This window comes from Somniosus microcephalus, chromosome 15, assembly GCF_052327205.1.
Source record: "Somniosus microcephalus isolate GS21.2 chromosome 15, FLI_Smic_1.0, whole genome shotgun sequence".
Taxonomy (NCBI): domain Eukaryota; kingdom Metazoa; phylum Chordata; class Chondrichthyes; order Squaliformes; family Somniosidae; genus Somniosus; species Somniosus microcephalus.
Window position 1 is genome coordinate 59,192,645 of NC_141001.1, and position 23,739 is coordinate 59,216,383.

The following is a 23,739-nucleotide window of genomic DNA, read 5'->3' on the forward strand; positions in this document are numbered from 1 at the left end:
TCCCTCAGCATCCGAGGATGCATCCCATCCGGTCCTGGTGACTTATCTACTTTAAGTACAGCCAGCCTTTCTAGTACCTCCTCATTATCAATTTTTATCCCATCCAATATCTCAACTACATCCTCTTTCACTATGACTTTGGCAGCATCTTCCTTGGTAAAGACAGATGTAAAGTACTCATTTAGTACCTCAGCCATGCCCTCTGCCTCCATGCATAGGTCTCCTTTTTGGTCCCTAATTGGCCCCACCCTGCCTCTTACTACCTGTTTACTATTTAGATGCCTATAGAAAACTTTTGGATTCCCTTTTATATTAGCTTTCAATCTATTCTCATACTCCCTCTTTGCCCCTCTTATTTTCTTTTTCACTTCCCCTCTGAACTCTATTCAACCTGGTTCTCACTTGTATTTTCAACCTGACAATTACCATATGCCTCTTTTTCTGCTTTATCTTACTCTCTATCTCTTTCATCATTCAGGGACCTCTGGCTTTGGTTGCCCTACTTTGCCTCCTCATGGGAATGTGCCTCGACTGCATCTGAACCATCTCCTCATTAAAGGCAGCCCATTGTTCAATTATAGTTTTGCCTGCCAATCTTTGATTCCAATTTACTTGGGCCAGGTCCGGTCTCAACCCACTGAAATTGGCCTTCCCCAATTATTTTGTATTTTGACTCTAGGTTGCTCTTTGTCCTTTTCCATAGCTAACCTTACCCTTAAGATATTATGATCACTGTTCCCTAAATGTTTCCCTACTGAAACTTGATCCACCTGACCCACCTCATTCCCCAGAACCAGATCCAGCAATGCTTCCTTTCTCATTGGGCTGGAAACTTACTGATCAAGAAAGCTCTCCTGAACACACTTCAGAAATTCTTCCCCCTCTCTGCCCTTTACACTATTACTATCCTAGTCTATATTAGGATAATTGAAGTCCCCATTATCAGTACTCTATAGTTCTTGCACCTCTCTGTAATTTCCCTGCAAATTTGCTCCTCTATATCCTTTCCACTAGTAGGTGGCCTTTAGAATACACCTAGTAGTGTAATGGCATTTCTATTGTTTCTTAACTCTAACCAAATAGATTCCGTCCTTGACCCCTCCAGGACATCCTCTCTCTTCAAGACTGTAATATTCTCCTTCATCAATACTGCCACCCCACCTCCTTTCTTTCTTTCCCTATCTTTCCTGAACACTTTATATCCAGGAATATTTAGTACCCAATCCTGCCCTTTTTGAGTCAGGTCTCCGTTATCGCCATATTCCCAATGTGGCTATTTGCACCTCTAACTCACCAGCCTTATTTACCATGCTTCGTGTGTTTACACACATGCACTGTAAACCTATCTTCAACTTTCTTGTATTTTCTCTTAGTCTGACCCCACCTAATACCGTAGTATCTCTTACTCTAGTGCTACCTGTCTCTCCCAGTCTTTTGTGTACCATGTTTCTCCTTACTAATGCTACATCCTGGTGCCCATCCCCTTGCAAAATTAGTTTAAACCCTCCTCAACAGCATAAGCAAACACCCCAGTGAAGATATTGGTCCCGGCTCTGTTGAGGTGCAACCCGTCCGGCCTGTATAGGTCCCACCTCCCCCAAAACCCGTCCCAATGTCCCAGAAATCTAAAGCCCTCCCTCCTGCACCATCTCACCAGTCACACACTCATCTGCTCTATCCTCCTATTTCTAAACTCACTAGCGCGTGGCACTGGGAATAATCAGGAGATTACTACCTTTTGAGGTCCTGCTTTTTAATCTCTTTCCTAGCTCCCTAAAATCTGCCTGCAGGACCTCATCCCTCTTTCTACCTATGTTGTTGATACCGATATGGACCATGACCCCTGGCTGTTCACCCTCCCCCTCAGAATGTTCTGCAGCCTCCCTGGCACCAGGGAGGCAACATACCATCCTGGAATCACTTCTGCGACCGCAGAAGCGCCTGTCTGTTCCACTTACTATTAAATCCCCTATCACTATTGCGTTCCCAATTTTCCTCCTCCCCCCCCCCCCCCCCAACCCACCCCCATACAGCTGAGCCACCCGTGGTGCTGTGGACTTGGCTTTGGCTTTACTTCCCAGGGGAACCATCGCCCTTACCCATATATACTGGTTAGAGAGTGAGATGCACTCGGGGGACCCCTGCACTACCTGCCTGGTCCTCCTTTTCTGTCTTGTGGTCACCCATTCCCTCTCTGCCTGCACACTCTTAAGCTGCGGGGTGACCACCTCCTGAAACGTGCTCTGCACATAGCTCACAGCCTCATGGATGCACTGCAGTGATGCCAGCTGCTGCTCAAGCTCCTCCAGCTGACGACACTTCCTGCACATGTGGTTGTCCAGGACATGGGAAGCGTCCTGGAGTTCTCACATGACACAAGATGTGCATTCCATGGGACTGAGGTGCTCTGCCTGCCTCTATTTAATAGATTATTAAGTAACTAAGCAGAAATAAACTTAAGACTTAAAAAAAAAAAAAAAAAAAAAATACTCACCAGCTACTCACCAATCAGCTCCTTCCCTTGTGCTGATGTCACTTCAGGTTTTTTTACTCTGACATCACTCTTTCAAATTCTGACTGTGTTGAGTTGCTCTCGGGCCTCCTCTATCGCCACGCTATTTATGCCTCTCCGCTCTTGCTTAGTTCCCACTGCTTCCCCTCTCGGCCTCCTCTGTCGCCTCGCTATTTATGCAGCTCCGCTCCTGCTCAGGTCCGCTCCTTCATTGTTAAACAGAATTGTTTTGGTTGACTGGTTAATGCAAGATTTCACACATGATTCAGAGGTTGCTATCTCTCATCACATGTCTTTAGCTCTTTGCTGTTTACCTGTTTGTCATTTGTATCAGTGACTACACTGTTCTACTGTGAATGGTATTGTGGTCTAATAGCCAGTAACTTTCAGCATTGTTACACAATTATGTAATCATGGACTTATATCCAGTCTATAGCACAGAAACAAGCCATTCATCTGGCATTTATGCTCCACACGAGCCTCCTCCCTCCCCTCTTCATCAAACCCTATCAGCAGATCCTGTTGTTCCTTTCTCCCTCATGTGCTTATCTAGCTTCCCCTCAAATGCATCTATGCTATTTGTGTTAACTACTCCTTGCAGCACATTCCACATTTTCACCACTCTTTTGGTAAAGACGTTTCTCCTGAATTCCCTATTGGATTTATTTGTGGCTCTTATATTTATAGTCTGTAGTATTGGACACCCCACAAGTGGAAACCCTTTCATTATCTTAAAAACCTATATTGTCTTTCACTCAGACTGGGAATCAATACAGTATTTCTATAGTGTGTAGTGGACTACTTATCTGAGTAAATAGTATCATGTTAATGTACAAAAAGTGTTCATGCTGCCTTTACATTCATCATTAACAAAGTAAGTTTGCTTTTAAAAGACTTGTTATGTTACTGGATTCTATTCGAGATCTGCTCTGATGTAACAAATGGCACTTGTCAATGGTACTTTAGAACAGGATTGTCCTGGGCTACACTGAGTTAGCTGATCACAACCAAAGCAACTCTGGAGGTGCTGCAATTAGCTGTAATGCCTCTAGATTAGTGCAAGAGAAATCAGCCATGGTACCTGCTGATTGCTATACAGTGACTCTTGCTGGAAGTTTGTGCGTGTGCACAGCAGATAGAATTGGGCTTGGCTAGTTTATCCAGATCAAATAGCCTACTGATCTCACTTGAAGCTCTTGGCCATTTGACAAGGTATTAGAGGGTGACCATCGCACATAAAACAGCACCCCATAAGGAATCTATGCCTTCATGATTAGAACATAGAGGAGAAAATTGAAGATTTTCTTTAAAAACAAGACTTGTCCATGGAGTTGCCTACCATCTGGTTGAATACAGGAACTGGTAGAGTAAATTGATCTCCCACACAATTGAGTCTTGTTCCCGCTGAAACATGCTTGCTTGTGCTGTTTTCCTCTACTTGTACTTTGCTGTATGGTGTAGGTCAGATCAGTTTCTGGATATGTTGGTGCTTGTTGTCAGTGGTTTTAGATACTCTTTCATGAATTGTTTGTGATTTCTGTTTGGGCTGCCATTTTTGTGTTGTGCGTTCCCCAATTGTTGTGATGTATTTAAAGTATAGTTTTTTGTGCAATGTTGTGGGCACTGTCATTCTGATTTGTGTGATTAATACTTTGTGTAAATGCAAGATGATTTCAGATGAAGCTTGTGAATTGCTGAAAATGTTATAGATAACAATTAATGAGACACTTCTGTTTTAATGTTAGTTATCTTGGAAATGAAAATCTGTCAGTGAAAATGGAATAACCTGAATACTTCTGGAAACACAGGAAGGGGGGTGGGGAGCTTGGGTGGCACTGAAATCACACTGTGTGTTGGCATGGAATTCCTCACTCCGTTAATTTGATTGTGTAAACCTAGTTAAAATAAACAATTTACTGTCGTTTTTAAATTAATAGACCCACAGCATTTCATACAAGTTAATCATGGAATGATACAGCCCAGAAGGAGGCCATTCGGCCCATCGTGCCTATGCTGGCTCAAGGAAAGAGCTATCCAATTAGTCCCATAGCCCAGCAAATGTTTCCTTTTCAAGTATTTATCCAATTCCCTTATGAGAGATATTATTGAATCTGTTTCCACCACCCTTTCAGGCAGAGCATTCCAGATCATCATAACTCGCTGCCTAAAAAAACTTTTCCTCATGTTGCATTCTGGTTCTTTTGCCAATTACCTTAAATCTGTATCCTCTGGTTACTGACCCTTCTGCCACTGGAAACAGTTTTTCCTTATTTACTCTATCAAAACCCTTCAAGATTTTGAACACCTCTATCGAATCTCCCCTTAACCTTCTCTGCTCTAAGGAGAACAACCCCAGTTTCTCTAGTCTCTCCATGTAACTGAAGTTGTTCACCCCTGGTACCATTCTAGTAAATCTCCTCTGCACCCTCTCCAAGGCCTTGACATCCTTCCTAAAGTGTGCTGCCCAGAATTGGCCACAGTACTCTAGCTGTGGCCTAACTACAGGAAACTCTTGATTTACCGGCACCTAAATAACAGGAAATTTCTGTTAACTGGCAAAATTCAGGAGTAGGTTCAGGTAAGTTTTACTTCATATTAGTGGCCGTTCCTGGATCTGTGGCTGTGTAACCGGGGTTCCTGCACCTGTTGCTAAGCAACAGGGACACCTGGATCTTGTGGCCGGGGTTCCTGCACCTTTTGCTAAGCAACAGGGACGCCTGGATCTTGTGGCCGGGGTTCCTGCACCTATTGCTAAGCAACAGGGAAGCCTGGATTTGTTGCTGTGTACGGAGCTCTCGTACCTTTTACTATACCTCTCTGTAATCCGGACTTTTTGATAAACCGGCACCACGTTGGTGCCGGATTAAAAAAAAGTTTCCTTTAATGTTTTATAAAGTTTTAGCATAACGTCCTTGGTTTTGTACTCTGCCTCTATTTATAAAGCCAAGATTCCCATATGCCTTTTTAACAGCCACCTTAACTTGTCCTGCCACCTTCAAAGACTTTTGTATGTACACTCCATGTCTCTCTGTTGCAGCATCCCCTTTAAAATTGTACCATTTAGTTTATATTGCCTCTCCTCATTATTCCTAACAAAATAAATCACTTCACACTTCTGAAGGCCAAAATACTAAAAGTAAATCGTTTTTCACATTCAGGCACGTAATTGATAATTTGTTAAAATTATAATGCCAGAAAGTTTAAAGTACTAAATATATATCTTTTTAATGTGGGAGATAGATGTGCCCTGCTGCCCTCGACAGCCCTATACACTAATTTCATGCATTTAATCTCAGCTCTTTGCATTGTTCAATCACAAACTCATTCAGAGAAAGGATTTATAGAACAAGGAGATGAGTGCAATAACTTCAGCCATCTGATGTAAAGAGTAGATTCAGCATTTTCAACCTTGGACCATTACATTTGAATAAAAGTCTCATATCCTGACAGCAGAATTAAAAAAGTTCACTGCAATTTATCAATATAGCTTTAATTTTTAAATTGCCATCGTTCTTCTATATTTTGTGTTTTTATTAACTCAGTGAACAAAAAGTGATTTTTGTAGTATCTTTAAAATTAATTTCCCCAGCATAAGATCCAGTAAAAAGTTTAAACCTGGACACTGGGAATGTGTCGCTACCATTGTTTGGGCTCATGTGTGATATGAGCTCATGACTATCAGTGGTGCTGTAGAAGTTCCTGCAGGAAACAAGATGCTGTTTTTGAGCTTTGCTGTCCGATTCAGACTGAGAATGGTGGCCCTGGATCAACGGTATTTGATTAAAAATTCTTGCGATTTCACCTCCTTATGGGTTGTGTATCATGGGCTAGAGGTACCCCCTGGTGGCAGATTCTGTTAACAGCACTGCAGCAGTTTTGTACGTCTGGCTAGGATCCAAACAATAATAATCTGACTTGCCTTTATAGAATACCTTATCATGTCAAAATGTCTCAAAGTGCTGAGCACAAACATTTCCTTTTGAAATGCATTGACTGCTGTTAATTAAGCAAATGAAACAGCCATTCTGCACCAGTAATGAGATGAATGATCCATTTTATTGATGTATTTGGTTGCAGGAAGCCGAAGTACATGAAAACTTGAGGAAATTTCAAGGAGAATTTAAAAGTATTACATATTATCAGGCGGATGTCAGTGGGACTGATCAGCATATAATTTGCTAGAGGACAGTTGATGAATATTATGAGGCCTATTTACAGAATGGTGTGATTAGTCCATATTTTGAAGCATTGAATGGGATTGTGACATTTTGCTTTTGTGACTTTATATGATTCTGAGGAAGAAATCCCCATTATTGTAATGAAATGTATTGTGAGGAAGAAATCCCCATTATTGTAATGAAATGTATTCCTCTTCTGTTTGGAACAGATGAAATCTAATGTACCTTTGATCAACATGGTTCACAGAATGGTAACGAAAATCACACCAAGGTTTCGACCCAGTCTCCAAGTAAGACTGCTTGTTCCAGCTGAAATAAAAAAAAACTCATGTGGCTATTCCATCAGCAGCTTGCTTTCCACCATGGTTATAGATTCAATGTTTAGAAATCAGCGTGTTCCCCTTTTCACTGATTTGGTCTGTTCTGTCACTTCTGTGAAATTAAAATATTTTTAAAGATTGACCTTCCATTGCAGGCTGCAAGGCTGGGTTTACTTTGTAATGTTCAAGATCTTGTTAAACTAATTGTGTTCATACGTACCTTGTGTGAGTGTGTTTTTGATTTCATTAAAGGGGCATCATATATGGTAAAAAAAAATTCGGCAAAATCTTTTTTCCCTGTTTGTTTCCAAATAAATACTATAACGATATCAATTGCGTTGAAATGCAACATTGTATCTCTTGTGCATGATCACATCCTGATGAAAATAATGTGCAGTTGATATGCGTACACATGCGTGTATGCGCTCACATACACATACGCGTGCACACACACTCAATCCCACACCATATGATGAACACTTTTTTCTTGAAGATATTGCCCCTTTAAGGAAGGCAGTTTAAGCAACATAAAGCATGCTTATCATGGCAAAGTCCAGCATTTTATCGTGTACCATTAAAAAGTTTGTGTTTGTGTGATCAAAATTGCCTGTAATAGTTTAGCACAAAGGTGTAGTTGGCATACAATTTGGAGTATGTGTTGTAAGGAACCAAGAGGTGCCATTCCTTATTCGTTGCAGTCTACTTATGTTAATCAAGTTGGATAGTTCAGGATGCCTCCGAAAGATGTTTACAGTAACTCAGTTGATTTGAGGTTGGTATTGGCGGATTGTTGCAACAGTCTCATGACACAGTTAAACAGATAGTGACCGCATCTTGTTTGTTATCCAAACAAAATGAATGCTATCTGAGGGTGAAAATTTTAGACTTATTTTAGTACATTTCAGGTTCAAAGCGCATACAGTTCTGTATGTAAAATAATGCTGAGCTCTGCAAAATACCAGCTAAAATACAAGCCCTTCACTACTCATTCTTTTACTGTTTCCGATTCGGAGAGTGGGTAATTTTGATAGGTCAGAACTTAAGGTATTCAGTGTAGCGGAAAGATTATGGTTTCATGTGTACCATGTATTTATCACTGAGATTTTATATTTATCAACCTAAATTTGTATAGATCTCCATCGTTAAATGCTTCTAATAGAACGGTCAGTCCGTGAGAAATGCAAACCACCTGTGTTTTTTCTTTCTCTTCACCACCCTCCCAATTTTTTCCCCTCCTGAAGGCACCATGTCACAGACAGACATTAGCAGACTGTTGGTAACTCACCTAACTAGCCATTCTTCTTATGATCAGCCTAAACAGTAAACTAGAAATTGGCAATAATGGCAGACAAACACTTGGTGGATTTATACATCATTCCTCTAACAAGGGCGTTAACATGCTTACATCACAAACGGTCATTTCTATGTTAATGATGCTGGTGGGCAATTCAGCCTCGGTGGGGGTGAGGCACCATATCTGAGCCATATCCGGTCCTTATGAGATGGTCACCGACATGCACTTTCCAACAGTGGTCACGAGCATAATAAGTAGTGGAGCCCTGATTGATTCTCCAAACCCTCCCCACCCACCTTTCCCCGCCTCCCACCAGCTCACGGAATTGTAGCAGCCCCACCAATGCTTCATCACAAAATTTAGTGGCCGGTACAGAAGTGTTAGTGGAATTGTTTTGGAAGTACTTGTTCGTACCTGTTACTCTGAACTTCAGCTTAAAGCTTTATGTGTGGTTTATTTGATCCTGAGGTTTTGTTTCTCTGGCAATACTCTTTCAGTACAGTACTCTGCTGTCCCTTTTATAATTCCTCACTTGGTCTGTCTGTGCTTCGCTGCTCTTTCTGGAACCTGCTTAATAAACAAACTTGAATATTCAATCCTAATTTTATTTATATAGTTTAAAATGACTTTGTACATATATAAAGTATTAAAATACAATCTTTTTATTTGCAGAAAAAACAACCTAAAGTTAATTGACTAACATTGTTGTCATTTTCTGCTACCTGTTTTCATCCTGTTTTTTTATCTTTTTTCTACTAGGTGACGAGAAAGGAACCAATCAGGCGTGTTGTGCAACCAGTTAAAATTGCAGAAAGCAATGCTGATGTAAGTCAAGTCCATTTTCTCCTGAAGGCACCAATACTGGCACATGATTCCATCTCCTGAAGGCACCAATACTGGCACATGATTCCACAGAGCTGGAAGCTGTCCAGTACTTTGTCCTGTGTGGTTCTAGACAATGAGCACTGGCCAGCTTTTTGACTGGGGATTTCACAGGCTGATGCCATCTTCTTCCAGAATCCACTGGACAGTGAATTGGGGCAGGAATGCTGGCTGATTGACTTTTTGTCTCTCCATCACATGGGGTGATGACTGAGGTTACAGCTGCTACAGCCGAGATCAGCAGAGATGGGGAGATTAAACCTGGAACGTCCCTAATCTGTATGTCTTAACATCACGGCCAATAGTACATTTATCAACTGGTGCATCAGGGAGCTTGAATCAAATGCAATTGTAGTTGGACTTGCCTTGTTCCCTTGCACTATTCAGGCTAGGTTTACATAGATTGGGCCTATATTCGGAACCTGTAGCTAGCATAATATTCTATTTGAGATTGCTATACGTATGCTAAAACAAAACTGATAAAATGTAGTTAGCATGGAGATCTGGACTGTGGTATTTTACAAAGCTTATTAATAACTAAGGGTATTTTGTAGTCAAAACATTTTCTTCACTGGCGAGTGCCATATTGGTGCCCTTGTGAGCTATGCTACGCAGCAGTTGTTGACTTTCCATCTGTGATTTGTCCACTTGCTGCCTACCCAGTCTCGATTGAATTATCATTGGGAGAAAGCAAGCCTAGATCTTGCTTTTCCAGGCTATAGGTGTGGAAAATTGTCATGCAGATATTAAACTACAAATATTAAAGCTACTCTAATATCAAGAACAGCTTTATTGTGGTAATATTAACCAATGCACCAAAACAAACAATTTTAGTTGGAACATTTTAAAGACCCTAAAGCTACTCACGTTATCACTATTTTCTCACTTCCTCCTAATCTCCATTCTTTCTCAATTGCTTTACCATTTTCTTGTTAGTTTAACTTTTTTCTATCTAATTTAACTTATCTAATCTATTCGAACCCCTTTTATTTGCTTCTCAGCTTGATTTTTTTTCTTCTTGGCTTTCATTATCCTTTTGGTAAGTTTTAAAACTAAAAGGGTTTACTAGAGAAAGAGAGAAAGCGAGAGAGAGAGAGAGAGAGAGAGAGAGAGAGAGAGCGAGGAGAGAAAGAAAGAACTTGCATTTATACAGCTTGGAAAGGGTTTTTGATCGGCTGGTTTTTAAGTCAGCCAAAAGCCCAGATATTGAAGATGGTCATGTAGGTACAAGGGTTAATCTTTGACACATTTTACACGCATCAAAATATGGAAGATGCTGTTGAGTGAATACACTCAATGGTGGTCTCTGGAGCCCAACAGCTCCTAGACTAGTAACCTCACTTGTGATCCTGGACTCAGTGTGAATTTAGTGGATCTTTATTCCTCATAAGGTTACTGATATTACCGAAATAGTTTTATTCGGTCAGTTAGGGAATAGTGTCCCTATCTGCTGGACAGCTGCAGCAACCCATAATGATGTTGACCCTATTGCATCTCTTGCAGTATCTTGTTGCCTGGGTAACTGGCACAGGCTTGTGGAATGGGATGGGGAGATTTCACAGCTAAAGTGAGCTCAGTCCACCCTTGTGTGCAAAATGATGGTCCTTGTCCTGTAGCTACTTTTTTGGTAATTAATTTTAAATGCAATTATATATTTTATTTTTCAGATTGGTGGTGATATCGCAGTGTTCTCAATCCTGTTACCAACAATGCCAAAACATTGTGTATAATTCCATTACTGTTTAATAACTATTAATTCTTTCTGCCTCTAGGCTAAACTGAGCAGACTTTGTGAACAGGACAAAAGTCTCCAAGATCTGGAAGCCAAAGTTCGGCAACTGAAAATAGATAAGGTATGCTGCAAAGAGAGGCAAAAAGAACAGCATGGATACTGAAAATGTGAAATGAGAACCTAAGAAATAGGAGCAGGAGTGGGACATACGGCCCCTCGAGCCTGCTCCGCCATTCAATAAGATCATGGCTGATCTTCGACCTCAATTCCACTTTCCCGCCCAATCTCCAGATCCTTAGAAACATAGAAACATAGAAGATAGGAGCAGGAGTAGGCCATTTGGCCCCTCGAGCCTGCTCCACCATTCAATGAGATCATGGCTGATCATCCAAATTCAGTACCCTGTCCCTGCTTTCTCCCCATATCCCTTGATCCCCTTAGCCTTAAGAAATATATCCAACTCCTTCTTGAATATATTTAATGAATTGGCCTCTACTGCCTTCTGTGGTAGAGAATTCCACAGGTTCACCACTCTCTGGGTGAAGAAATTCCTCCTCATCTCAGTCCTAAATCGCTTACCCCTTATCCTTAGACTATGACCCCTAGTTCTGGACTCACCAGTCAGGGGAAATAGCCCCTCAGCATCTATCCTGTCAAGCCCCCTAAGAATTTTATACTTTCCAATGAGATCCCCTTTCATTCTTCTAAACTCCAGAGAGTATCAGCTCATTCTACTCAATCTCTCCTCATAGGACAGCCCTCTCATCCCAGGAATCAATCTAGTAATAAAACACACAATGCAGGAAATGCACAGCAGGGTGATCAAGATAGGTTAGTGTTTTGTTTGCAACTTTTCAGCAGAAATATCACAGTCAGCAGCAATAGATCAAGTGCACAATAAGCTCTGTTCATCAAGAACTCACTTCAGACTAATGAAGTTTAACGGTTGCAGTGCCAGACACATGTCTTCAGTGCAAGTGTCAGGCCCCAAGGAACTGTTTTCAAAAAAGAAATCTGAATATGCAGCCATTTTATTTGGCTCCTCTTTACTTACCACATTTACTGAAAGCAGTGATTCATAGTAAGATTCCCTTCGAGGGTACCAGCTGCTCTTCAGTACTTTACCCAAGTGGCTATTCTTCATTTATAAACGTAGATAGTGCAGCCGACAGCTGTTTGACTGTAAGGAGTTCCACTCGTGTTACCCAGTGTCCACGCCTGTGTACTTTCCAGCAGATTCAATAGAGCAGGGGTGTTGAGGGGAATTGCTGCTTGAACTTGAGATCGGGTAACTTGGCTCAAATCGGTGATAGACCTAGGGCCTTCCTCGTCAGTGTACCTCTGCCACATTGCGTGATACATTTACCCAGTGAACGACTAGGAAAGCAGCACAATTTATAAAGCAGAATATGATCCAGTAGGAAGTGATAACAGATGGAGCAATGATTCTGATAACTTTCTCTGTCTGTTAGAAAGATCTGCTGAGGGAGTTAGATAGGGAGTGAGCTGATTCTTCTGGAGATAGGGGAAAGGTCCTCTGTTCACAGCCAAGACATGTCTCATCTAATGTCTACCATGCTCGGGTAACCCAAACTCCTGTGTCCAGTCACATAAGCATTTTGGCTGCCATTCTAGACCCGAGCCTGTTACCTCTATTTCCCTTTCTCCCCCTTCTTGGATATTTCTCTCCTGTCTCCTCCTCTTCCTGTCACTCAGTCATGCCACCTTTCATTTCTCCCCTCTTGGCTACTTTATGCCCCCCAACCGCTACCCAAACCCTCTGCCTTCCTACTCTCTCACCACCATTCCAGGCTTGAATCCTCTTTGAATAAATCCACAGCTACCCTATGTGCCACTGTTTGCATTCTCCAACGGGCCTGTCGTAGCTCTTGTCAGTTTATCCTTATGAGCAGCAACCCCAACTGCCCCATCCTCCTGTCTCCCTGACCTTCCACCTGTTGAGTGCCAACCTCCTTCCCATCCTACCTACCATTATGCCCTTGGGTGCTGCCAGCGGATCAATCACTGCCCAAAATGTCCATTCACTGGTGTATCTTTAATGGAAACCTGGTTCACAGGGATGTCGGAGATAACTGCACCCTTCGTTTCACCTGGGTATTACTGAACTGACAATTATTGCTGCAAGTTCTAAATTGTCATGTCTCTTCAGGACAAGCTTGAATCTGTGTTGGAGGTAACGCACAGGCAACTGGATCAATACAAAGGACAGCCAACCCATACTGAGAAGATTGCCTATCAGCAGCGGCTTTTGCAAGAGGACCTCGTTCAGATCAGAGCTGAGATTTCAAAAATCTGCACAGTAAGTGCTTTCTACATAATTCGCGACATGCCATTTAACCAGTTATGGTAGCTTGTATTGTCTATTCTTAAAAAAAACCTCACAAAGTATCAGATATTTTCAATAATCAGTTGACTGCAAAGGTGGCAGTATGATTTCAGTGTCAGACACACGAGTACACAGAAGCCAAGCAGTGTGATACCACCTCCACCGGACTCTTTTGTATCAGTTTCATCTTCCACTGACTGCAGTATAACTTCAGTCTGGTGTGAAGCCACATTTTACAGGTGCTCATGCAGCCCATTGGATATTCTGAGAAATTTTACAACTTTGTATAGAGTCTCTTTAATATGATGAGAAAGTGGATGCTTCCACCTGCCGCCCTGACCGTAAAAATTGATGACCAAAAGAGCAGAGTTGCTGGTCAAACTGCAGTTTTTCTGCAGTGTACCAGAGGTCTATCCTTCATCGCAACCAGCAGATCAGTAGCTGCAGTATAGCTGCAGTCTTGGTAGGTACTCTGAGTGATGTCAAGATACTCTTACTGCTACGGTAGCAGGTGTTCTGAGTCGTTGCCATAGTTGCACATCATCTTTAGGGGAAGTGATGCACTTCCTTTTGAGGCCAAATGTTTGGAGTCATTTTATTCAAATAGTGATGTTTAGTTATCAGAAGAATGTTGCAGGATCTGAATGTGGAACCACAGTTGATCTTTGTGAATGGTATCAATTTATTCTGTTTGCTCCCCAATCCTTTTTGTCCATTAGCGCTCTTGCCTCAGCTCATCCACTGCTGAAACCCTCACCCATGCCTTTGTTACCTCTAGACTTGACTATTCCAATGCACTCCTGGCTGGCTTCCCACATTCTACCCTACGTAAATTTGAGGTGATCCAAAACTCGGCTGCCCGTGTCCTAACTTGTATCAAGTCCCGTTCGCCCATCACCCCTGTGCTCACTGACCTACATTGGTTCCCGGTTAAGCAGCGCCTCAATTTCAAAACTCTTATCCTTGTTTTCAAATTCCTCCATGGCCTCGCCCCTCTCTATTTTTGTAATCTTCTTCAGCCTCAACCCCCCCCCCCCCCGGAGATATCTGTGCTCCTCTAATTCTGTCCTATTGAGCATCCCTGATTATAATCGCACAAACATTGGTGGCCGTGCCTTCTGTTGCCTAGGCCCTGAGCTCTGGAATTCCCTGCCTAAATCTCTCTGCCTCTCTACCTCTCTTTCCTCCTTTAAGATGCTCCTTAAAACCTACCTCTTTGACCAAGCTTTTGGTCACTTGCCCTAATTTCTCCTTGTGGCTCGGTGTCAATTTTTTTTGTCCTCTAATACTCCTGAGATGCACCTTGGGACGTTTTACTACGTTAAAGACGCTATATAGAATCAAGATGTGCAGGAAGGCAGGCAGGAGACCTTCTTCCAGGTCCCTGTCAACACAGCTCTGCCCCCACTGCGAGGTGTACGATGGTGGCCCAACACCGAATCTAAACCACTATGCTCTGCATTCAATTTTAATTTGTTATAAATTAACCATTTTATGGGTTAAATTACATTAAAAATGATTGACCAATAGTGTTGAGTAGCAGTGATTCTCCAAGGTCAAATGCACTTCAAGAATTAGCAAAGTTTTCGCTGAACAGGAAATCTCTCAAGATTTACAGTATGGATTAGCAAAATTTGCATGTGAAACTTTTTACTTGTCTTTTGAATTAAAATTTGCACTCTCTGGGGAAATTAATGCAAGATTAGAGCTCGAAGAAGCCCCACAGTAATGAATATAAGGATTGCATCACAAGGTCAAGCAATTGAAGCCAAGATGATAAGCTCCTTTAAAAAGGAGCTGGAACTGAGCTATAAAGTCCCATGTTTATTCTCTGATCTGTGTGAAGATGCTGGATTTCGTTCGGGCCAGTGGTCGAGCATTCCTCAGAATTATTGGGCTAGGAAGGATTCCACTAGAAGTGCACATGTTGACATTGGCTGAGGACAAGATCGGAGCTGTGATTGCCACCTTCCCCTCCACGATTGAATCATCAGTGATGTGTTGATTGGCATCATTAAGGGTGGTCTCCGAGTGTTTGTTCTGGACATTTCTGAAAGGATTTAAGCACTCCTCTTTGCAGATAATACTGAGGAAGGTCGTACAAATAGTGTCAGCAAACTACAGAAGGAACTGGGTAGATATGGGACAGAGAAAGCTATAGTTGAAGTAATCTATGGTATGTTTTCAAACTTTGGGATTGGACAAATGGATTGCAGTTCTGTGTATTTCTATGTTCACATTGCCTTTTGTGATAAATCAATAAAACAGTACAGGAGAGAGAACAATAAAAGGAGAGCTATCCCCTTTTAATCCATCTCAGTTTTTTCCATTAACTACACTGTGGAACTAAACAAACTCACGTATTACTTCTCTGTAGGAGCTGGAGAATGCGTGGAAAGAATATGAACAAACAGAAAATGATGTGAACCAGCTCAAGGAAGCAATCCTGGAACACATGAAAACAGTATCAAGTCCCCAGGTAAGCTCATTGCATAGGAGTTGTGTTTTATTGAGATAATAATCAGCTTAGGGCTAAGTGCAGGACAACACTAAATTTGAAAAAGGTAGGTTAAAGATTAAATAATTTAAGAAGTAAGTGATGAGTAAGTACCAAGTTTCATTTTTAAAAGATTGTAGCTGGAAATTAAGAATTCTATGGCTTTGAGTTCTTGGAAAAGAATGAATTAGAGTAGGAGACAGTAGAATATATTTTCCTGTCCGGGCATGAAAGCTTCAGAATCTGACACTCGCATGTGTAATGCTTCCTATTGGGCCAGACTCCACAGATTTTCCATTAGTGGGCCCCACTGTGGTGGGAGCAAAAGTAGAAGAGACTCCCCCAAAGAATAGGGGCCTGAGGGAACATTCATTGGGCGCACGGGTGGCAACCAATGTTCTCTTTTTTTTGTGCACGGTCTCTTTAACTGGCCGCGCGGCCCATTTACATTTTCGCACATGCGCGGTTTCTTCCATATAAAAGCTGGTGAGCGGCCTGCGCGGGACCTCCAGACTGCTGCACGGCCGTGCAGCTTAGCGCGAGCATTGGTGGCAACCACTTCTCCACACAGAATGGTGGGCAGGTGCCGTGCCATATTTCCATCTACATGGGGCAGGCAGGCACTGGTGATGCGGGCACTGGCCAGCCCCATTCAGATTGAATGTCCTCTCACTGACCTTGCAAACTGCAGAGTAATCCGTGCTGGAGAGCACCTGTGGGTGTGACTTTAAGGTAACTGCTAATATTAGGCGATTGGATTTTTGAGGCATATATTATTGGGAGAAAGAAAAATAAAGTCCCCAAAAAATATTTTTTAAAATGTGAACAAAAATTAATAGTGAGTCAGTTCTTAAAAAATGTACTGGAAAATTAATAAAAGACAAACAGCCTCAGACCCTGTAAGAGCTAAGGATTTGAGTTGCATGTTCCAGTCATCAGTGCCTGTTCTCCTGCACCAAAAGCCTTAGTTACTCCAAAATGTACTCCTGTGTGTTTAGTCTTGATTAGGTTGCCTTTGAAGAGCACTTCTAGTTTTAGAATTTGATCCATAAGTACATAAGAAATAGGAGCAGGAGTAGGCCATTCGGCCCTTTGAGCTTGCTTCGCCATTTAATAAGATAATGGCTGATCTTCTACCTTGACTCCACCTTCCCGCAGTATCCCCATATCCCTTGGTTCCCTTAGTATCAAAAAATCTATTGACCTCTGTCTTGAATATACTCAACAACTGAGCATCCACAGCCCTCTGGGGTAGAGAATTCCAAAGATTCACCACCCTTTGAGTGAAGAAATTTCTGCTCATCTCAGTCCTACATGGCCGACCCCTTATTCTGAGACTGTGACCCCTGGTTCTAGACTCTCCAGCCAGGGGAAACATCCTCCCAGCATCTACCCTGTCAAGCCCCTTAAGAATTTTACACGTTTCAATGAGATCACTTCTCATTCTTCTAAAAATCTAGGGAATATAGGCCTAGTCTATTCAATCTCTCGTCATTGGACAATCCCCCCATCCCAGGAACCAGTCTAGTGAACCTTTGTTGCACTAGCTCTAAGGCAAGTATATCCTTCCTTGAGTAAGGAGATCAGAACTGTACGCAGTACTCCAGGTGTGGTCTCACCAAGGCCCTATATAATTGCAGAAAGACATCTTTACTCCAATCCTTTTATAATAAAGGCTAACATACCATTTGCTTTCCTAATTGCTTGCTATACCTGCATGTTAACTTTCAGTGACTCATGTACAAGGACACCCAGATCCCTCTGACTACCAACATTTCCCAATCTCTCCCCATTTAAAAAAATATTCTGCTTCTCTATTTTTCCTACCAAAGTGGATAACTTCACACTTCTCCACATTGTATTCCATCTGCCATGTTCTTGCTCACTCACTTAACCTGTCTATATCCCTTTGAAGCCCCTTTGCATCCTCCTCATAACTTACTTTCCCACCTAGCTTTGTATTGTCAGCAAACTTGGATATATTACACTCGATCCCCTCATCTAAGTCATTGATATAGATTGTAAATAGCTGAGGCCCAAGCAATGATCCTTGCGGTACCCCACTAGTTACAGCCTGAAAATGACCAGTTTATTCCTATTCTCTGTTTTCTGTTCGTGAAACAATCCATGCCAATATATTACCCCCAATCCCATGAGCCCTAATTTTGTGTAATAACCTTTTGCGTGGCACCTTATCGAATGCTTTTTGAAAATCCAAATACACTACATCCACTGGTTTCCCCCTTATCTACCCTGCTAGTTACAACCTCAAAAAACTCTTAACAGATTTGACAAATACAATTTCCCTCTCATGAATCCATGTGGACTCTGCCCAATCATATTCTAATTTCTAAATACCCTGTTACCATGTCTCTAATAATAGATTCTAGCATTCTTCCTACTGCTGATGTCAGGCTAACTGGTCTATAGTTTCCTGTTTTCTCTCCCTCCTTTTTTGAATAACGGGGTTACATTTGTTACCTTCCAATTGCGGGGACCATTCTAGGATCTAGGGATTTCTGGAAGATCCAATAACCTGTTTATAATACAAAAAAGCTCGCAATGGACGTGGTTCTGTTGTGTAAATCAGTTTTCATTGTGGCCAAGTCATCTAGTGTATGTGGGGAAGTGGATTTAGCAACAACGGAGAGCTGCACATGTGCACACTTAGTGCAGTCTAACAGAGACCTTCCCCAATCTGTAAGGAAGTAGGTAAATTCTCAGTACTGCAGTGGGAGATACTGTATAGAAGTTACAATTAAGGTACTGTGTTAGAGCAGAGTGGAAGCAGGTTTATTCTGAAATTTGACCTGTGCTTTAGCTGATCTTCAGGAGCTTGATAACATATGGGGCCTAAAATGGTAATGTCTTGGTACAACTGCGATGAGCACGAAATTCAGCAAAAAATATAAATTAGACAAAAATAGTCACGTGTTTGCTTCTTTGCTCTACATTCTCATCCCAAAACATTGTTTTCAAAATTATGTTTTTTTTAATGTATTTTCTCTCTCTCCCTTTTTCTACCATTTTTGTCCCCTCCTGAATGTATTAATTGCAGCTGGGCAAAATTCCCCAAGTGCTTTCCACCCTCCAGTATCATGTCCAAGTAACCATTCTTCACATGCAAGCCCAGATAGTGCGTGTTAAGCTGTTCAACTAATTACATAGGATATACGACACAGAAACAGGCCATTCGGCCCAACCAGTCTCTGCCGGTGTTTATGCTCCACTCGAGCCTTCTCTCGTCTTTCCTCATCTAAATCTTTCAGCATAACCCTCTATTCACTTCTCCCTCCTATGCTTATCTAGCCTTCCCTTAAATGCATCTACACTATTCGCTTCAACCACTCCCTGTGGTAGCGAGTTCCACATTCTCACCACCCTCTGGGTAAAGAAGTTTCTTCTGAATTCCCTATTGGATTTCTTGGTGACTATCTTATATTGATGGCCTCTAGTTTTGCTCTTCCCCACAAGTGGAAACACTCTCTCTGTATATGGGGCAGGCCATCAAAGCCAAGCCTAATCCTGTCTAGCCAATGCTCACGTGTACTTTCCAGCACGGGATGTTGGCTAGCAATCAGGTGTGGGCTCTCTGGCTGACTTTTGTCTAAACCAAGATGGAATGAGGCCAATTGCAGCATCCCTGCCAGCACCCTGGCTGAGATCAGCTAGTTCTGTACAGACAAGAGATCAAATCTGGGATTTGCTTGGTGTATATGACACAACAACACATTGCCTTAACCAACTGAGCATCTAGGTTAATTTATCAAATTATTAACAAAGTTGACATTTTGATCCTACTTTCACTATCCATGGCTATGTTTTGCAGCTCCTTTAAACAACAATTAGTTGCCTTGTACTGATAGAATTCCAGACCAAAGGTTATTCTCAGTCTCTGGTCCTTGTGCCCAAACCCAAGGATTGCTTTGTGTACTTGAATTTGTAAACTGATAACTTTTCTGGATCCAGGATCAAGAACAGATAAGAAAGGATCTGTGGAGGATCGAGGATGTTATGGGAGGCCTCAGTGTGAACAAGAACAACTATAGAATGATTATTGAATCCATACACAATCCTGGTGAGTGAAAGTTTAGGAACTTGTTTATGTATGGTTTCCTTCACCATTGTGTGACAATAGCTTCCACCTCCATGTTTTATTCATTTGTTGAAATAAAATTGCTGGGAATCCTTTTAGCCTGGCTCAGTTGGTTGCACTTCTGTCTCTGGGTCAGAAGATTGTAAATACAAGCCTCCCGCCAGAAGTTGAGCCCTCGGCTGACACTCCGGTGCAGGACCGAGCAAGTTGCTGTCCCTTTGCTGAGATATTAAAATAAGGCTCTGTCTCCCTGTTCAGGAAGAGCTTAGCTGGCAGCATGCACAACAGCAGAGACAGGCTACAACATTGTAGGCAGGAAACAAGATTGCATCCCTATATCCCCAAAATTACCCCCTGAAAATCTCAGGGTGTTATTTGAAGAAAAGCCAAGAGTTCTCCCAGTGTCCTGGTCAACATTCCTCTGAAAAAAATTCATGAGTCATTCATATTGTTGCTATTTATGGGATCTTGCTATGCATAGATTACAGGCTTGCTTGCCTGCATGTAATGTAATTGCACTTCAAAGAAGCAATGAACTTCAAAGTAATTTATTGTGTGAAATACTTCAAAACGTTTGAGAGATGTGATGGGCATTTATTATTATGTTTTGGTTTTATTTTGGGAAAGATTTGGAAATGAGTCATGTTTAAGATTTGTGCTTTTGAAACATCATGATTTTGCACAGTTTTAAAAAGCCACAGTCCCCTTACAGTTAAACATCACCCATGTAATCCCAGCTCTCTTGCAATCAGCAGCTAAACATCATCTATGTGATCCCAGCTCCCTTAATATCTTAGCTCAGACTCTTTGTACTGACAAAAGGGCTGTGCCCAAAACATTAACTTATCTTTCCTTTTTCAGACTGTTGGCAGACTTGCTATTTCCAGCATTTTCAGTTTTTATTTCGGGTCCTCAGTATTTAAAGCCTTTTTTTATTTTTGTCTCTTACTTACCATCTTGTACTTTACATTGAACATTACTGGGAAAAGAATCTTGTTTACAAGTCTTATCAGAAATTCAACCACATTGAAGTTAAAAAAACAGACAGAAAACCCACCTACCCAGGAAGTAAACATGTTAAGTCACAAAGCCGAAATGTAGGTCTGTTGGCTTGGTGATCCTTACTGTAACCATTGGTTCTCCATTAGGATGTATGCAGACTCACTAACTCAAGCTTTGATGGTTCAATGTTATGTCATTTATAACATGGAATGAAATACCAAAATGTTAACGTTGCAGAGTGCAACTCAAGAAGGTAGCCAGTTTTACCTATGATCTTTAGCATTGCTGAAATCTGTCATTTAGTACAACGTTTGGCAGCATAATTAACTCCCCACCCAGGATTGTGCCAAAATGTAGCAGGACAGTTACACATTTTTAAATGGAGACTTACTATGTGAGAGTCAGCTCAAATCTGATGTACCTAAATTGAAGCAAGTTCCTCTGTTTGGTGAATATTAGCTGAGCTAATTCAGTTTGCATTAATTTGAGTTTGAAATGGGTTTTAAGAATCATCTTGAGCAGCCTTTTGAAGGATAAGCTATATGCCAATTTATTGTATTTGACTTTGGAAAAACAGAGGAAATAAAACACCCTTTTGTGATGACGATCTCTGGTCAGTTGGTTGGTCATATGGAATGTGGGGAATATCATCTGCTACCTTGGTAGTCCAGTGAGGAGAAGCTAAAACATCTATCACCAATCCATGGTGTTCAAGCCCATAAAATGACCACTCTTAACTGTCTCTCTTATGCAAACAATTTTGCAGATTTAAAGAGCAATTTTACTTATCCGAAGAACCATGTTTACTGTATTGCAGTGTTAACTTCAAATGCCAGTTTTTGTAGAACCTGAATTTTATCCCCTTCAAAATTGAACCTGAAGTGGGAGATTTAACACTGCTAACTATTGAGGGCAGTGACTGTACATCTTACTCCAAGCTGACTTTGATGATAGTTGACTAACTCTTTTCCTCACGTCTATTTAAAAATTACAAGTTTTAGGGCAGTAGGATATTGACTTGTGCCTATGTTCTCCATGTGAGCCCCTGCTCTTGACCTTGACTTCATACTGAGGTACTGAACCAGAGGATATGTGCATTCCCAGATGGAAAAACAATCATCCAAGAGGGAGAGAAAGTCAATGGACAAGTCACTCCAATTATTCTTGTGTATTTCCAAGCAAAGTGACCCACCAAGCCAAAAACTGTAATGTGGGCACTTAAAAGTGGGGAGGACAGCTTATGTATTGTATTCACCCCTTTGCTTGCTGACCTACAATGCCTCAATTTTAAAATTCTAATCTTTGTATTCAAATCCCACCATGGCCTCGCCCCTCCCTATCTCTGTAACCTACTCCAGCCTCTCAAACCTCCAACATCTCTGCACTCGTTTTGCCTCTTGTGCATCCCCAATTATAATCGCTCCACCATTGGGGCCGTCCCTTCAGCTGCCTAGGCCCTAAGCTCTGGAATTCCCTCCCTAAACGTTTCTGCCTCTCTACCTCACTCTCCTCCTCTCTGACAACCATGTGTGCAGGAAGTGTGTCCAGCTGCAGCTTCTGACAGACCGCATTGCGGTGCTGGAGCAGCAATTGGATACATACTGGACCATTTGCGATGCTGAGGATGTCATGAATAGCACGTTTAATCAGTTGGTCACACCGCAGGTAAAGATGGCACAGGCAGAAAGGGAATGGGTGACCAACAGGCAGAGTAGTAGGCGCAGACAGGTACTGCAGGGGTCCCCTGTGAATATCCCCTCTCAAACAGATATACTTTTAACTGTAATACTTGAACAGCTTTGGATACTGATGGGTGGGGGGGGGGGTGGCTTACCAGGGGAAGGCAGCAGCAGCCAACTTCCTGGCACCAGGGGTGGTTCTGCTACACAGGACGGGAGGAAAAGGAGGGGGAGAGCTATAGTAATAGGGGATTCTATTATAAGGGGAATAGATAGGCGTTTCTGCGGCTGCAAACGAGACTCCAGGATGGTGTGTTGCCTCCCTGGTGCAAGGGTCAAGGATGTCTCAGAGCGGCTGCAGAACATTTTGGAAGGGGAGGGTGAACAGCCAGTTGTCGTGGTGCATATAGGTACCAACGATATAGGTAAAAACTGGGATGAGGTCCTAAAAGCTGAATATAGTGAGTTAGGAGGTAAATTAAAAAAATAGGACCTCAAAGGTAGTAATCTCAGGATTGCTACCAGTGCCACATGCTAGTCAGAGTAGAAATAGAAAGATATTTCAGATGAATACGTGGCTAGAGGAATGGTGCAAGGGGGAGGGATTCAAATTCCTGGGACATTGGAACCGGTTCTGGGGAAGGTGGGACCAGTACAAAACGGAAGGTTTCCACCTGGGCAGGGCTGGGACCGATGTCTTAGGGGGAGTGTTTGCTAATGCTCTGGGGGAGGGTTTAAACTAAAATGGCAGGGGGTTGGGAACCTGAGCGGGGAGACAGAGGAAAGGGAAACGAGGATAAAAGCAAAAGAGAGGAAGGAGAAAAACAAAAGTGGCAGGCAGAGAAATCAAGGGTTTAAATCAAACATGGCCAAAGTAAATAATAATTCTAAAAGATCTAAGAGCGTTAAAAAAAAAAAAAAAAAAACAAGCCTGAAGGCTTTGTGTCTTAATGCGAGGAGCATTCGTAATAAGGAGGATGAATTAGTTGCGCAAATAGAGGTAAACGAATATGATATGATTGGGATTACGGAAACATGGCTCCAGGGTGACCAAGGCTCAGAAGTCAACATCCAGGGGTATTCAATATTCAGGAAAGCTAGGCAAAAAGGAAAAGGAGGTGGGGTAGCATTGCTGGTTAAAGAGGGGATTAACACAATTGAAAGGAAGGATATTAGCTCTGATGATGTGTAATCTGTATG

General features: G+C 42.0%; 1 protein-coding gene across 12 annotated transcripts in view; it reads left to right on the plus strand.

The window, feature by feature from the left end:
* plekha7b (pleckstrin homology domain containing A7b) overlaps positions 1-23,739 on the plus strand; it is a 652,966-nt gene that overhangs the window by 574,907 nt on the left and 54,320 nt on the right. For 9 of the 12 annotated variants that reach the window (XM_086007862.1, XM_086007863.1, XM_086007865.1 and 6 more), the window contains 6 exons: positions 6,900-6,980; positions 9,064-9,129; positions 10,959-11,039; positions 13,089-13,238; positions 15,643-15,744; positions 19,732-19,840. In XM_086007862.1, the coding sequence (XP_085863988.1) occupies positions 6,900-6,980; positions 9,064-9,129; positions 10,959-11,039; positions 13,089-13,238; positions 15,643-15,744; positions 19,732-19,840 (589 nt within the window). The remainder of the gene's footprint in view (positions 1-6,899; positions 6,981-9,063; positions 9,130-10,958; positions 11,040-13,088; positions 13,239-15,642; positions 15,745-19,731; positions 19,841-23,739) is intronic. The other 3 variants (XM_086007864.1, XM_086007867.1, XM_086007868.1) reach the window with 1 other exon arrangement.